Below are 16,530 nucleotides of genomic sequence, written 5' to 3'. Positions count from 1 at the left end.
GCACTATGAAATGCCTTGACTTTGAAAAATGTGTTAAAAAATGCACAAAATTTAACAACCTCAAAAAGATACAGACATGCACGTGTTTGTAGCCACAGACATGAACCCACTCTACCCACCTGCTCTGCTACACTGCAGTACTCAGACAAAATCCTTAAAGAGGTGAACTGGTCATGTGATAAAACCACTAAATGCCAAAACTATGCACATACATTTTTTTTTGTTGTAATTGAGACCAGATGTGTGTATTTGTGTGTATGTGACAGACACAAAGCAACAAGCGTACAGAGAGAAAAAAGTGGCAAGAAGTGGGGAGAAAAACGAGAAGCCCTGTCATTACGCCTCCATAAAACAAAAAGCACAATGATGTCATTCGGCTGCGTGCTTGTCAGCCAGTGTGTTCACTTGCGTGTGAGTGTGTGCGCGTGCGTGGGAGTGCACATGTCTGTATGTGTGTTATTCTTGGCGGTCCTCTCTGAGTGTGTACTCTCCAGCCTCCCCAAAGAGACCTTCACCATTATTTTCTCAGAGGAAGAAAGAATGAATACAAAGAAAAGGAGAGAAAGGGGTACTGAAGAGATGAATAGACTCTGAGTGGAAAGCAAGGCTGATATGATCTAGACCTTGTACTGGCACAAGTGTGTCTGTGTGTGTGAGACTGCTTGTAGCACAAATAGTACCACTAAAGGATCAGAGCACAGTAGCGTCTGTGTGTTCTGTCGATGTGTGCACAGCCCGTATGCAAGTGTGAATTGAGTAACTGTGCTGTTGCTAGTTTCAAAAGATTATGTCATGTTCAGAATTTATCTAAAGTTTATACTGTATTCTGCAAAGATGGATTTAAATAGGACTCATGAGTAGAAATGTTGCCATTACACATTTTTTGGAAACCATGGATGCATATAGTCCTTAGGTTTCACTGCCCAAACACCTGCCAGGTTTATTTCATATTGTTTTACAGCCTAAACCGACAGAATTATTCTAATCTTAACAAAGTAGTTTTGATTCTCCAACACCCCATCTAAACTCAGCCTGAAGAATCTCTGCTGAGAAATGATAATATATTAAACATTCCTATGACGTTAACAGAGATAAATAAGGACAGTGAGAGACATTGGCATTCATCAAAAATGTATATTAGCTACTTTTTATATTCAAAAGTAAAGCGTTCCAACTGGAGGATAAAACATTCAAGTTCACATCCAGTTTCATTCAAGATTCACCACTTCAGTGCAGTGTTCTTTAAATAACTGGTTATTTGCATTTTGTAAATACAATCTTCTGTTTTGTTGTTTTTTTATGTCTATGCTTTTTGGTTTGCTTTACTGAAGCAAAAACAAAACGAGTGCACATGAAAAAGAGCACCAGTTGTTAAATAGGCTTCCTGCAGAACTGCACATGAATTAATGACTGTTCAATATTCCATTATTCTGTAATCAGGGGCTTAGGGGCCAAAATGCTGCAAGGTCCCAGATGATACGGACTCTGCTCCTTACAGCCAGTGGCCATGACAGTAACAGAGCACAGCATGACCGAGAAGACAACAGATGTAGCATCTCCGGGTTATCCGTTTTATTTCTTTATTAAGCTGAATATTTGACTTGCCTTTTCTTTGACTAAATATATTTTAAGACAGTTTAATTTATCAGTTTCAGCTGCAAAACAATTTTTTTTTTATCATGTTCGTCTCAGTTTATGAAGGAACAACTTCTCATTGCTGTCCTCCTAATGTGTCAAAGATAATATGCTTCCTGTAAATATCCTGTTATGGTTTGGTCATGATAAGCAAGTGTTTGTGACACGTTATGACTGGTCCAAACTACAACCAGATGCTTTCGAGGTTTTTAATGAATCAAATATAAACATGCAGAATTCGAAGCATGTTAACGAGCATTTTTGTGTGCAGGTTCTCCACTCACCCAGCTGCATTGAGGTGCGCGCCTGGTTAACCGTGTGCTGGCTGGAGCGCAGGCAGTTCTTCAGCTGGGCGGCGGCAGTTTGTGGCGAGGAGGCGGGGCTGACGCCGTTACCAGAGTTTGCCGACGTCATGAGCGGGGTGGCGGGACGAGACGAAGAGGGGCCCGGGGATCCCGGAGACGAAGGGTCTGAGATTTTACCCGCCACTTGAGTGCTCCCACTTCCTCCTCCTCCATTAACTGGGCTGGACAAACACGAGCCACGAGAGGCACTAAGTCCAAAAGGAGCCCTTTGAAGAAAACAACAGGGGGGCATAATTATTTACATTTGATTTGAAGAACTGATACACTGAAATTTTCTGAGCATGATCACTTTCGAGTTTTTATTCTTTTTTACTTCAACTACAAACAAATCAAGAGACAGCATGGTGCAGTTTTTCCCAAACGGTATCAGAATTGAGCTCAATGCACCAAATTTTATGTGCATGTATACAGCCTCGTTGAGCTGCTAGCATAGCTGCAGGGAACCTTAGGCTTGTTAAGCAAAAATTATTTATGTTGGTGCAGTTTTTCTTTCTTTGTAATAGCAGAGCGGAGGCTGCAAACAGTACTATAAAGCTCTGTCAACGTGAGTAATGTCAGAACTATTATCTGACTGGTGGATCGGCACGGCGTAGTGTCCCTGCTGCATCATATATGTTGCTGCAGGCTGCTCATGTTTCCGTCTGCAGAGTGCTGAATGGCAGAACAGTGAACTGAACATTATCGACGCAGCGGTATTCACACTCTTATGGCTGCCCATCGACTTCCCGTCAGACACATACGGAGTTATGGCTCTTTGCACGCGTGTGTGTTTCTGCTGAAAGACACAGCAAAGTTATTCACACGTTTGATTTGGAGGATTTCTGCAGAAATTCTGTATAGTATATTTCTTTTTTTTTGTGCATGTTTAACACTGATGCTTCTACAGATATTTCTGGTAAGAGTTTGAGATTTAAAGATTTCATACAGTTTAAAGATGAGAAAATTCTCATGAGATCCAGAAGTGCATTTATGCCAACGTGGCAAAGCAACCCTAAATCAGATTTATTTTTCTGGATAACATCCTGGCTAATAATCATTCAAACACTCTCATGGACTGTTTGAGTAAATCCTATCTATCTGCCATTCAAACAAATATGAGTCTCAGTCTGTTGATGTGTGTGTGCATGTGTGTGTGCATGTTTGGAAGCCTTTCATTATCATATAGAGAAATTTCTAAGCTGCACTGCAGACAAAGGAGGGGGGAGTAGTAAGGAAAGGGGGAGTGGGGGAAGAAAGAGACAGTATGCTTGCGTAAAAATAACAAATTGCTCTCATTTGATTATACGCTCATCCTGCCTTTCTCTCTCTCCCTCTCTGAGATTGCATAAGCGCAGGATGTGAAGCAGCCATTCATATCCACTAGAGAAGGAAACCTGCTGTTTTTGCAGCAATTTTATTTATTTGTAACATTTCTTTTGCTTTTTCTTCCTTCTTTATGCTTCATCCACTCTCTGTTGCTCTCTTTTATTTCTCCACTACACACATCATCTGCAACAATTCTCTCCATTCTTCACTTCTTTCTCTCCTCTTGTCTACGAGTGTCTGCATCTTAGATTGTTTATTTAACATTAGCCCACCATGCTGTCCATATCTTTTTTGACCTTGTGTTTTACATTTTTCTGATACTCCAATAATGTGGTCAAGGCTTTTAGTTTCCAGTTATCTCACTCAGTTTTCTTGACTACATTTAATGGAATGTGAGAGAAATATATGAGGAAGAATACAGATTAAATGAACCGAGACGGCAAATGTTTTATTGCACTCTAAAAAAATGAAGGTAAATAAATTGTAAGATATCCAAGTACATTTTTATTTATAACAGCTATGAGAAACAGTACTGTTATATAATTTTATATCCTTCTTTTAAATAAATTTATTCAAAAAAATCCAACAGCTATACACTGATAAATAGTTTTTTCCTCTATTTTGCATTTATAGCTTTTCAGAATTTGTCTCCATCAAGTCTAACAATGTGAGCAATTAACTGTGGCAGTTTTAATTCTCACAATGCAAAGTTTATAGCTATTAAAACAAAACTGACTAGAACTCAGCTAATTTCACAGATATTGTGCTAACATTTGGAGTGGTAGTAGCTCAGAGTCATTCACAAAATTCACTCCAAGTGCTAACACATCTCATGACATTGTGTAAGATTGCTCAACACATTATTTTCAAGGTCTGACTAAACCAACTACAACTTTGGACTTTTCTAACATAATAATATCTTAGTGTAAAAATCTGACATTAATGGCAGTGGATGATTTATATTCCATCAAGCAATGCTAGGTCTTTAATTCTGATCTGTATTTGGGCTGATTTTGAGCCTAAAATGACCCTGAAACAATAAATTACAACCACTTTCTTTCGTGGCTTTGTGTGAGATCAAAATTTAGGGTGCCACTTTTTTGCATTACACTGCTGTCAGGGCCTGATTCAAATTTATCGGGTGATAAAATGGAGCAAAAGGATTACACTTGACTGCAGACTCTTTATCAGACTACTTCAACCCATCACGGATGAAATAATAAGGCTGCTACTTTTTTATTGAACTGTGGAAATTATTTCACAGGTGTACCCTCAAACCTCCACAGACCTGGACACAGGGGTGACGTAGTTTCCCGGGAAGACACCAGAGGCAGCGGTTCTCAGCGAGGTGCCTTTGAACCATCCGTCCTGACACTTCTCTGTCACCCGGTACATCTCTCCTTTCCTTAGCTCCAGCTCGTCAGCTTTCTGAGGCTTGTAGGCGTATAGGGCCAAATATCTAAGTAACAAACAGTAAGAATGTGGGTAAAAACGTTAAACTTTACCAAACTCAGATTACTTCCCAGTTGGCATCTGAAATCATGCATGTACCAATAATGACTTGTTCAGTTTGTCAACTAACTTCAGTAAGTGAATAAACTAAATTAGAGATTAACATTAGAAATTTGAAGCATAACATATTTTTCTTGTTGTTTCATGAACATAGCTAAAGAATGGAGAACAAGAAGGATTATGATTCAAAACCTACTGTAAGTTGTTTCCAAAAGTAAAAAAAAAAGTGGTGAATAATAAGTATCTCAACATTTTCCCCCACTACTGTTTACTGAAGAGCTCAAAGAGTCAAATGATAAAAACCCTCATGTCAGTGAAGCTCCACCAACTCATTCACAAAGAACCTACAAGAGGATCTTTGTCAGCGAGTAAAGACAAACACTTCTGTTTGGGTCTCCCACCATTTATCATCCATTTTCCCACAGTGCTTCGTGTCTGTTTCCTAAATGTTTAAAAGTCTGCTCATACCAGCCTCTTTTGGGAAACAGGACATAACCGACATAAGTATTATGAATATATGTGATAACTATATTAGAAAAATATCTGTACTTGTTGAATTTATTGTTGTAGCATGTAAATTCCAAATTTATTAGACAACAGAAGGTTGTTTTTTTGTTTTTTAACATAAGAACAGAAGCAAAGTTTTCACCTATAGACTGTTTAAGTCATTAATATCACTTTAAGTCAGTAACATCACTCTGTGTGACCAATATGACCACTTGAGGCTTACTGAATGATACTCACTTCTAAATAGTTTGACATTCTATAAATGGGTGCCCCAATCAATAAGTCCTTGTTTACCTGCTTATAAAAAGAAGGTGGTATACTGTATATCCTTGTTATGGACTATATTTGACTGTGTGATGATTATTCTGCTTGTGTAAACACCTCCTGTCGAGGAGAGACATTCATATTATGTAGCACAAGACTGGATAAGAGCGCAGAGTAAACAAGCCCTATATGTGCTACCTCCCCGTTACCATGGTAACAGATGTGGGGACTGTCTCCCATCTCCCCATGGCAACAGGAATAGTTGCCAGGTCAAGATGAAAACGTCGGACCTCATCAGTGGGACAAAGCCATTTTGTGTTGGTAAGTGTGTGTGTGTGTGAGTGTGTGGTTGTGTACCTGTTAAGCTACTTGGAAGGTGATATTATTAGGGTTGACAATGCTGCTGTATTTGACTCACATCCTGCCAGAAGGACGGCGATTAATAGAGAATACACACACATTTGAAAATCTAACCTAGTGGGGACTTTTAGTGATTTAAACCACAAATCTAATTCTAACCTTGGACAGAATAACAGCTGAATACAAAGATGGAAGTTTAGGACCACAATTAAACTTCAAACTTTTTCTTTCCTCCATCCCTCACAGTTACTTAGTAAAACAAGCAGTAAAAGTGCCAAGGTCAGATTTGGCCAATCAGGATTAGGGATGCACAAATACTTTGGGCATGCACCCTTACTCGTAAAAATGTTCCAGTACCAATTTAAACCAGTGTTATTTTCACTGGTCATTAAGCTATTACTGAGCAGTCAGATGGTAGAGGAGAAGCAATGTCAGCTGTGTGGAAGTAATTTTTTTTCTTTTGAGTTGGCTGTCCTGATCCACACTCCTTACAAGTTGCCGACTGAGCAGAGAATCCTGAGAATATACAGATCTGAGTCCAAGCTTCCCAACAACCTCACAGCTCAGGCCCTGGCAGGAAAATTGTTTTTATTTTATTTTACTTTTTTTTTTTTTTTCATTTTTTTCATAAAAAAAGTGCTCAAAATACACATTTTCAACATACATATCCCTTGGAACAGATTAAATTTATAATTCAAGGTTTTACTAAATGTAAGCAGTAATAGATTTGTTAGTACTGGTATCAGTATTTAGTACTAGCAAGTACTCAAATGTAAGTACTTGTACTCAGGATGTAATTTTTGTATTCACAATTATATAATAATATCATTTGTTTGAGCCATTCATGCAAAGTTCATGAAGTCAAAAGTTAAAGCTTCCACCTGCAGTATTTGCAAGTTCTTTGTACAATCTATGTATATTGACTTCTTTCTAATATCTGCATGTAATGTTGTTTTTTTTCCCCTCACGTTTAAAGTAAAACATGACAACATCTTGCTGCCAGATTTCTTGGTGTCTTAATTCTTTCAGGTTGTCAGGTTTGTTATGAAACCGGAGCCTCACACAAATTTAGTGAACTGTATTTTTCCTCTCTGAAGGGGATTTCATCCTTGACTGGTGAAGGAGTAAATATGGTTGCAGAGGTGGTGGAACATGGCCAACATCTCTGGGCACAAAAGGAGCCAATATGTCTAACGCTGTCAGAAGGGAGTTTTGTGAAATCTCGCTTGAATCTCACATGTATTCACTCTGTTGGTGGAGAGAGTGGGCAGGTGGAAAGAGGCCTTCACAAAGAAAGAACGAAAAAAAAAAAAAAAATCACAGCTGGATAAGCTGACAGCACAGAAGGGTACTCACATGTTGAGTGGTAGCTGCACCTTGGCATGGGCCAGCAGCTCTGAGGTTAGAGATGCCACTTTGGGAGGGAGAGGCACCCCTGCAGAAGAGGGGGAGGGACCTGGAGGAGATGCATCCTAAAAACATGTAAACAAAAAAACTGAGTGGTTTGCATTAAAAAAAAGAAAAAGAAAAGCCTAAAACATTTGCTGGCAGTCCTTTCAGCATAAATGGTATTATTCAGAAACAGTAAGAACACTCTGGCCCACGTATAAATGGAACCATCAGCCTGGACTGTAAAAGCAACATGTCTCCTGCTGGCAGATATCAAAAAGAGAAATGACTTTATTTGTATCAAATTGGCAGAGAACATTATTTAGAGCAATAAAGAAACTAATGTTCCCTAGGCACCACTGTGAATACCTCCACCTGAGAATATTTATTGTATCTTTTGTTTATTTATTTATCTCACGGCTGATCCCCAACAGGAATTCTGAGCATTGATAGATTATACAAGATCTTCGTTTAATATGTTGCCATTAACTATTTGCATTCAACTCTATCTCTCTATTAACAAGTATTTCATGAACCACTGAACAAATTTTAATGACTCTTTCGGGAAATAATTATTGGATGTACATCTACTACTGATTAACCTTTTGGAGTCAACCCAATTTAAGACAGCAGCTACAGGCAAATGACCTTTACAATACAAAACATTACTATAATTCAGTCATTTTTACAGAGATTGTGCTAATTTGGTGTGGTTGTAGCTGAGAGTCATTCGCAACACATACTCTGAGCAATATAGCGTTATTTTCAAAGTTTGACTAAAACTGTCATATCTGCACACAGAATTATTTTAGCCTAAAACTTTGGCGTCAGAGTCAGCGAGTTACATGCATTCCTAAAGGAATGCTAAACTTTAATACATTCAAAATATAAGTAATAATCTCTGTTTCCATTGAACTACTGCTGAACATATTATGTTAAAAGCGTTGGAACTTCTTCTAGCCTGCTAAATTAAAATAATGAAAATAAAAGTATCTGAATCCCCAAACTGTCTGATTTAATAATCACAGCGTGTTTGTGTGGAGGCACCTGAATGCGTGCGGCGGCTCTGGGGTCCGAGGAGCTGATGAGGACTGGGTGGGAGATCTCCATGCTGTGTCTGTTGTTGAGCTGGGCGGCTCTCTGGCTCACAGATAGTGCAGAAAACGAATGCCGCTTCTTTGCGTTTTTCTTGCCCTCGCCTCTCCTGTGGCCGGAGCCATTTCCATTAGACGGGGAGGCAATGGGAGAGGGCCCGGGAGAGCAGGGGCCCAGAGGGGCTGGCTCAGAGCTGGGACCTGGTGCATTAGCTGGCATTGGTTTGTCAATCTCCATCAGCTGCTTTGCTGTTTCATTTAACTGAGGGGAGCAGAGGGCAGAGAGGAGAGAAGGAGATGGGGGAAGGAAGGACAAGAGAAAAGTAGTTCAGATGTTAGATGTCAGAACTGAGTGGTTTATGTACATCTGCTACATACACAAATGTGTAAGTGTGACCTTTTCTGGCTTGTTCTTGTTGGCAGCAGCTTAAACCTGCAACAAAACAATCATCACTTACAGCAGCTGCATCATGTAATGATCTCACTGTTTCACACACACACACACACAGGTAAGCAACCACCTCACTTATCTAATTCATTATACTCACATGATTTACCACAGCAGCAAAGCTACTGCTGATTGTGCCATTATTTACAGAAAACATATGACACGGCTGTGAAAGCTGTTCTCAGAGGAGGCGCCTCTGGGAGCAGAAAGTATGCGGTGAAAAGGAAAGAATTTGCTCATGTTAATTTATCTGGAATGATGAAGGGACTAATTATCAGAACAAAATGAAATCAAGCAAGATAATTATGAACATAACGAAGCATACATTTACAAAGAAATTACATAAGAAAGAGAATTTGAAGAAAAAAAAACACCCTCAAAAGTTGCTACAGCAAGAGATCTTGTAACTTGTGTATTATTCCTATAATATTTTATAGCTATGTGTTTCACCTATAGTATGTCTGGATTTAAAGATAATAAAAAAAAAGAGTTAAAAAAATGTTTTTTATTGCCAGGAGGCTCACTTGGCACCTATGCAGAGGTTTCTGCTCTGGACAGGCTTGTATTCATGTACCTTTTTTTAAAGATAGAAATCTTTTTCAGCCTTTTTAAGAAGCTGAGAATTAAGGAAACAATAATGATAGAAGACAGGATGTGTAACAATACATGTATTTGTAACAAAGATTTTCAGCGTGGGCCTTTTGGTTTGGCATGCAGGTGTATTGAACAAATGCATCTATGTTTTAAACCTGTACATGTGAAGATGTTTATGCGTCGAACTCTACGTTCTGGCATAATCTTTTTAAAAGGTAGCACAGGAATCAACACCACAAAGAAAGTGCAGGAAGAAAACAACCAGACCAGAGTGTAGGACCTCCCCGCTACCATTAAAGTCTTCTGTTTGGGAACACTGTGGTTTCCCAGTCAACTACTGTGACGGCAGAGAAAGAAAGGTGGATCGAAGGAAAGCTTTACGTCGGCATTGTTCAGCAGTGATAGAGTATGTGGCTGGGTCCACATAGAACTTAATTACTTGGAACTGCATCACCTGAATGTAACTGGCAGGGAGAAAAAAAAAAACTAACCAAAGTGCAAAGCCAGCTACCTGTAGCTTTCAAACAGCCCTCTGCAAACAGTTTAGACAGGACCAAAGCCAGAACAACAACCAAAGGAGTTTTCAGAACAGCATACATGCTACAATACTTTGTCAAATTTTAAACATGCTGAAAGTTAATGGGAGCTGTTTCATCAGCATTTTAGCCACAAAATTCTAGGCAAGAAACTGATTTGTCAGTTTTACAGTAAGACGCGGTGAAAGCTTCTGTCTTTCTTTAACAGTGGGAAAAAAAAAAGAAAAACTAAATAACAACAGTAACAACGCTACATTAAGGCAGCACAGCTCACACAGTTATTTTGATTTGACTGGTCTTAATGAGAAATGTGATTTATTGATGGTTGGTAATTAAGTTTTAAAACATTTGACACAAGGCAACATGGATCAGTTTGCATATGAATAGAAAAAAAAACAACAAATCTTTTTAAAAGGGTTAGGAAGTTAATAATCTGGGTGTGCAGCTTCTCATGTACCAAGTTCCCTTAGCTCTAAAAGACATATGACTTATTGGATCTAGCTTCGGGGGCTGTGTAATGGCGCAGTCATTAACACCACCGCCTTGCAGCAACAACACTCTTGGGGTTTGAGACTTTTTCCTCAATACCTGCAACAAAAAGATTTCTTGATGGAGTCTGAATGACTTCTGTCATAAACCTTGGCTGTCATTTCACAGTCATTTCATGAACATTTACCAGAGGAAACATTGATTGCAAAAAAACCCCAGCATGTGCCATTCAAATTTAATAAACCAGGAAGTTGCATTATTATGCTTAATTGTATTGTGTGCTTTGTGGCTGTAAGCACTTTGTTAATTGCACCTAAACAATTTGTTAACTTGGATGTTTTATTTTGAAGAGTTTCGGCAATCATGACAGTTTTTCTATATATTCCTCTTTTACAAGCAAACACAAATATGGAAAGCTTTAATTGTTTTTTAAATTAATGTTCATACTACGCTATCTGCTACTTATATCTCACATCCCACATTCCCAGAAAATAAAATATTACACAAACTCTATTGGAAGAAAAAAATAATAATTTTTTTTTACATTAGTATGACGTCTTTCACACCTTCTTCTGTAAAGGTCTCTGTTTATCTTAGCGCCTTTTTTCCTCCAGTGTAAATTGGATATTATATCTGCTTTACTTGAGTGTTAACTGTATGCTAAAGTTCAGTTTTGGAGTGACAGTTGTGACTTGTTGCACATTTTTTATCACAAGTATGTATATATATATATATATATATATACATATAGCAACAATTTGAGGCAAAAAAAAAGCGATAGCTAACAGCCACCACTGGCTTCAGTACCTCAAAAATTCTACATTGCAATCATATCTGCTTAGTAAAACCTCAAACCCCTGAAAGATCCCTAGAGAAAGCCAAGATTTCATTTCATTTCTTTTTTTCTGTTAATGTCTTTCTGTGTCTTTTAATGTGCATGTGCGTGTGTGTGTGTGTGTGTGTGTGTGTGAAACAGTGTATAGGGCTGCCTCGTCTGGGTTCAGTGTTGGTGATGTTGTATTTCCATATTAATATATATGCTAATTAAAGCCAAATCATATGCTAATGAGCATGATGGATTGATGCTGCAGATATAATTCAGTTCTAAACTCTCAAGAGGCTGACAAAAAGATATACATAAACAAATACACACACACATATGTTAAAAAGGTCAGTGAGGCAACACACACTCATACTGGGTCACCTAAGCACAGACGTTCCAGTTAAGTTCATGAATGCATCTAGAAGATTCATGTCACACAATACTCCCACAAACCGTACACTCTCACACACAAGTTCGCACTAATCACTACTGTCTCAGTTTCTCTACTACTATTAAATGTGCCTGATCATGCTGCAAAGGACATGAGAGGGTGTGTGTGTGTGTGTGAGAGTTCTTCACTTAGTGCCTTCTCCTGAACAAATTATCCAAGGTATTCTGTTATTGAATGAGGCGAGCTAACAGTGCTCCCAGTCTCATTTTCTTCCCAGATGTCTGTTTTTTTTGTTATTTTTCTCACTGACAGTGTCCAGCTGAAACAAGCATGTCCAAAGCTAATCTTCAAGCAGCATGAAACAAATTCTGATCTACTCAAAAGCCACAGGCACTGAACACAAACCCACCTACACTGACCTCCCTTCCTCCCAGAACTCCTAAACTTAAACAACATGAATCCAAACTACTTGCTCCACCCGCCCAAACATGCGCCCATCAGAGGCTAGATGAGATGTATTTGAACCCAACAAACACAGCTGCACCTTCACACGGGACACCATGAACCCAGCTCGCACCAAGTTCACACTCAATAAATCCACCTACACTCATAACTAAATTAAAGTAATCTCAAATTCAATTGTGGATTGCCTGCAGCTAGACAATTTGATTTATTATTTTCCTCTTATCTTTATTCTTTTCCTTCTGTCTGCAGTGAAGATGAAGAGGAAAAATGCTCTTGCAACATCTTCCAAAGGCTTTTAAAGCTGCATATGTGTCTTAGGTGCGATAACAAAAAGTATAGTTATAATGTATAATTTTAGCATTGATTATATGTATCATTTGAGGAAAACCAGACTTCCATCCAGCTGTGCAGTTGTCTGAGGATTCTCATATTTCAAAAAAGCTTTGCACCTATTAAGATGCTCAAAAGAAATCTGTTTTATTGCAGTGCAAGCTCAGCATGGTCAAAAACAGGAAGAAAAAAAAACACTGCAAAAACCCAATGGAACTAAATGCAACAACAACCAACAACAGGAAAAAAGCAACAAAATGTACAGATTTGTTGTAAAACCTGTATGAACACAAGGTGAAAAGAACTGTTTTAGTTCTTTACCCAAAGAATTCTTGGGAAATTAAGGAGTTTTTCTTTCAGTTCAGTTTCACAGAATTTTGTTGAGTTAAAAAAGAATAACTGACAATATATAAACGTACCTTTAAAACCCCTAAGTCATAAACTAAACTAAAGGTGATCGATAATATTCCTTCCTGGCAGGAAAGTTCAATGTTTGACTCCCAGCTGGAGCCTTACAGAACCAAGCCTGCACGTTCTCTCTGGGCCTGTGTGGGTTTTCTCCAGGTAGTTTAGATTCCTTCCACAGTACAAAAACCATGCATGTACGGTTATTTTGAGATCTTAATCTGACTATAGATGTGAGAGTTCAATGGGTACAGTTCTGTGTCAGAACATGAAGCTATATTTGTGTCAAAAATAGTGAAGAACTTTTCTTTTAAAGCTGTAGACAAAACAGTGCAAAAATGTACCAGATTTCAACATCCAGTTCTGCTCTTGGAGAACTTAGATGGAGTGACAATGTATTTTTAGCTTTTTCGGGACCAATGAGGGTTAATTTTATAGTGTATAGGATAAACAGACATTCATTGTAACAACTTCCACACCGGCAAGAATCCCTCACAAAGTTGTAAATCTGCTGTGGCATCTTTTCCCTGTCTTCTGAAGCGTCTACCCTGTAACACACATCCTTATTTTTTGTTTCCTAGAACTATTCTGAGAATGACACAGCTCAGCATATAGTCTCCAAATTGCCGCTCACCTCACTAACATCCCTTGTCATTTTGCCAAGGCTGTAAAATATTAACATGAGCATTAACAGGGTATTTTGTATCCACACACACACACACACACACACACAATCATACAGATCAGCAGCGGTTCCAGCTGGGTTCCCTCATTAGCTTCTTGTTGCAAACACACACACATGCATATACTCACACAGACCCCTGTACCCCTGCTGTGTCAGAGTGATGGAGAGGTTTAAATTATTGATATATCTTCATCTAATGGGATCCCCTGTGTGTCTGTGTGTTTGTCCCAACCTTGCTGAGTCTACTGCTTAATCATGACGCCTACTAAGAGAGTGGTTTGGTCAAAGAGCTAATGTCAGAGATCCATGATTGGGTGGCCTAGATTCCCAGTCTGAGTAGGCTGAAAGCCCAGACAGATTGAGAAAATGAGTTTGGTGAGAGGACTGTGAGATTAAAGGATCTTTGTGCCTGTATGTGGAGTTTCACATATTGTACAAGTAAGATTCTGCTGCTGAAAAAACATTGTACAGGTAATAAATGAACAAAGAAAACCTCCTATTATCACAAATGTTTCTCACCTGATCTTGACATCAAACAGAGTGGAAGTGTAGTCTTATAATGATTAGGGTTTGGAAGGTCAATTTGGCTGATAATAACACAGCTCGGGTTATTATTGTTTCACTTGACATCAATTTTACGAACAAAACAATGAATCGACAAAAATAGAGCAAGAATGCTGAATCAGAAGTCAGTGAGAACAATGTATTTAAGGAACTGAAGAGATTTCAGTGTATTTCCATGGGGATTAAAGTCACAAAAGCCAAATGTCATAGCACCCATCTCCTGAATGTGCTGAACATTTTCAAATATTTTTAAAACAAGCAAAAAACAACATTATTATGGTGTGAATCAGGATTCACACAATAATACTAGCACCATGGTTCAGATTGCTGCACCTGATTGGTGACCTGACAGTTGATCTCAAACTTCACTGTGACCTCACAGATGATGGGATGTACGCACCAGCAGGATTGTGCAGCCAGGTTATAAAAATTAGGACATGCACAAACAGATAAAGTAGCACCAAAGCACATCTTAGGGTTGCTGTAGTGGTGAGCCGTTTGCCTCGTGCTCCTATAAGTTAGAAACAAAAATATAAGATAAACTAAGCTCATATCCTAATAAATTATTTTAAGCTGCAGCAGAACTCACATTTCACCTCGTGCACCAGAATGACTCAATGTAATCCTTATGGAATCAGACACCCTGAAACATTTTTCACTTCGACTGAGTTTTCTTTCACTTCTGAAGGTTTTATTTCTTTTTTCTGACAGGGCCATAAATGAATCAGTAGGCTCACATATTTGTGTTGATGGGGAGAGAAAAAAAGCAAACATCTTTTCGCTAGTGCCTTTATTAATACTGTCTAAGAGCCTTAAATGTGATCCTGCTTAAACTGTGCATAATAATTCTTCACTTGCACATGGATTAAAGTAAACTATGCTTCACGTTTGACAGGCAGGGCATGATGAGAGAAGGTAAAATATTTAGGGTGTTCTAACTTTTTTTTTTTATCCCTTTACTGAAAAGACATACGCTTAATTATCAAACAGCATTGCTCATAGTTTTGGCACTTCTTGAGCTAATTATGTTCAGCTGAATTTATATGATGTTTTAGCTTTCGATGCCACATTTTCACAGCCTAATAAAGAAGAGTCATGAGGAACTTTGATGTAATTCAGCATATTCATGAACTCACTATAGGCCTACTACTCCACTGTTCCAACCTTAGAAATATCATAAATATGAGAGATTTTGTTCTCATTATATGTGAAGTGCAAATTACAGAAGATTATAGAAGAAGCAGCCGCTCCTCTGGTAACGTGCAGTACTGGAAAAGAATTACATTTAGTTCATTTACATGAGGGAACATTTTCTGTTGACAGTGTTTAATTAATCATTGATGGATTTGGTGCTAAAACCGTTTTGGTCAAACAAATTTGAATTAGTGAGCTTCCATTTCTACGAATCACAAGAAAATCTAACCGAGCTTGACTCATTTGATTGATGAGACGAGAGCACAAGAAAATCCTGATAAGATAAGACAAAGAGGATGTTTATATTTTCCTCTATCAAGACAGCAAAAAGAATAACGGATAATAAATGTATTGCTGAAACATTACAGTTGCCTTAGCAGCTCTTTTGTTGGTGTGTCAGTTTACCTCTACATAGAGAATAGGGAAGATGCCAATCTTGTCTCCCAGCATGCCTTCTGCCCAGTTCTCATCTACTCGCCTGATTACTGTCAGCACCTCATCCTGGAAAGAGAGGAAATGAGTGAAACCACACGTATCTGTACACACAGACACACTTTTCCCTGCAGGAATACTGCATTTCCACAAATAATAGACAGCTCAGTTATGTTTTGAGTCGCTGCAAGGAGATGTCTTATCTAATCTGGGTGTAAAATAAATATAAGCAATTTATAAAAGAATTCATACAATAAAATGTAATATTTTTAATAGATTGTACTGATTATTATATATATATATATATATAGCTCTACAAGTACATTTTAGATGTCCAACAAACGTTTCAGTTTGCTAAATTATGTAAATTATGTTCTGAAAAGGTCAGATGTTATAGTTGGAACCAAGTAATAACATTAACACATAATAGATTAAAAACCTGCAGCACTTTATAACACACATTTATGCTAGATTTATCCAAATTTTCCACATTTGGCATTGCTATAGGTACCAAAGACACTGTACTCTGCCCATAAGAGCACAGTCTGATTGACATAAAGTCTCTAAATAGAAGAACCTTTCCTGCTTTCTTTACATCGAGGTGATACAAATGAAAACTTAGAAAAGTATCTGTGTCCATTTAAAATTTAGGACATCGTCTCAAGTTGGAATAAAAGCTTGTATTGTTCCACACAAAGATGGGCACCTTGACAAAATAAGATGAGAGGAGCTTCAGAACCCAC

At 38.2% G+C, this 16,530-nt stretch overlaps 1 protein-coding gene across 1 annotated transcript in view; it reads right to left on the bottom strand.

The window, feature by feature from the left end:
- LOC108240384 (E3 ubiquitin-protein ligase SH3RF3) overlaps positions 1-16,530 on the bottom strand; it is an 83,535-nt gene that overhangs the window by 7,434 nt on the left and 59,571 nt on the right. The window contains exons 3-7 of the mRNA XM_017423809.3: positions 15,761-15,856; positions 8,385-8,693; positions 7,305-7,420; positions 4,594-4,764; positions 1,920-2,206 (exon numbers count right to left, since the gene is read on the bottom strand). Of these exons, the coding sequence (XP_017279298.1) occupies positions 1,920-2,206; positions 4,594-4,764; positions 7,305-7,420; positions 8,385-8,693; positions 15,761-15,856 (979 nt within the window). The remainder of the gene's footprint in view (positions 1-1,919; positions 2,207-4,593; positions 4,765-7,304; positions 7,421-8,384; positions 8,694-15,760; positions 15,857-16,530) is intronic.

Source organism: Kryptolebias marmoratus, linkage group LG6 (assembly GCF_001649575.2).
Source record: "Kryptolebias marmoratus isolate JLee-2015 linkage group LG6, ASM164957v2, whole genome shotgun sequence".
NCBI classification, from domain to species: domain Eukaryota; kingdom Metazoa; phylum Chordata; class Actinopteri; order Cyprinodontiformes; family Rivulidae; genus Kryptolebias; species Kryptolebias marmoratus.
Note: the sequence above shows the minus strand (reverse complement) of the source record. Positions and strands in the feature narration are given on the sequence as shown.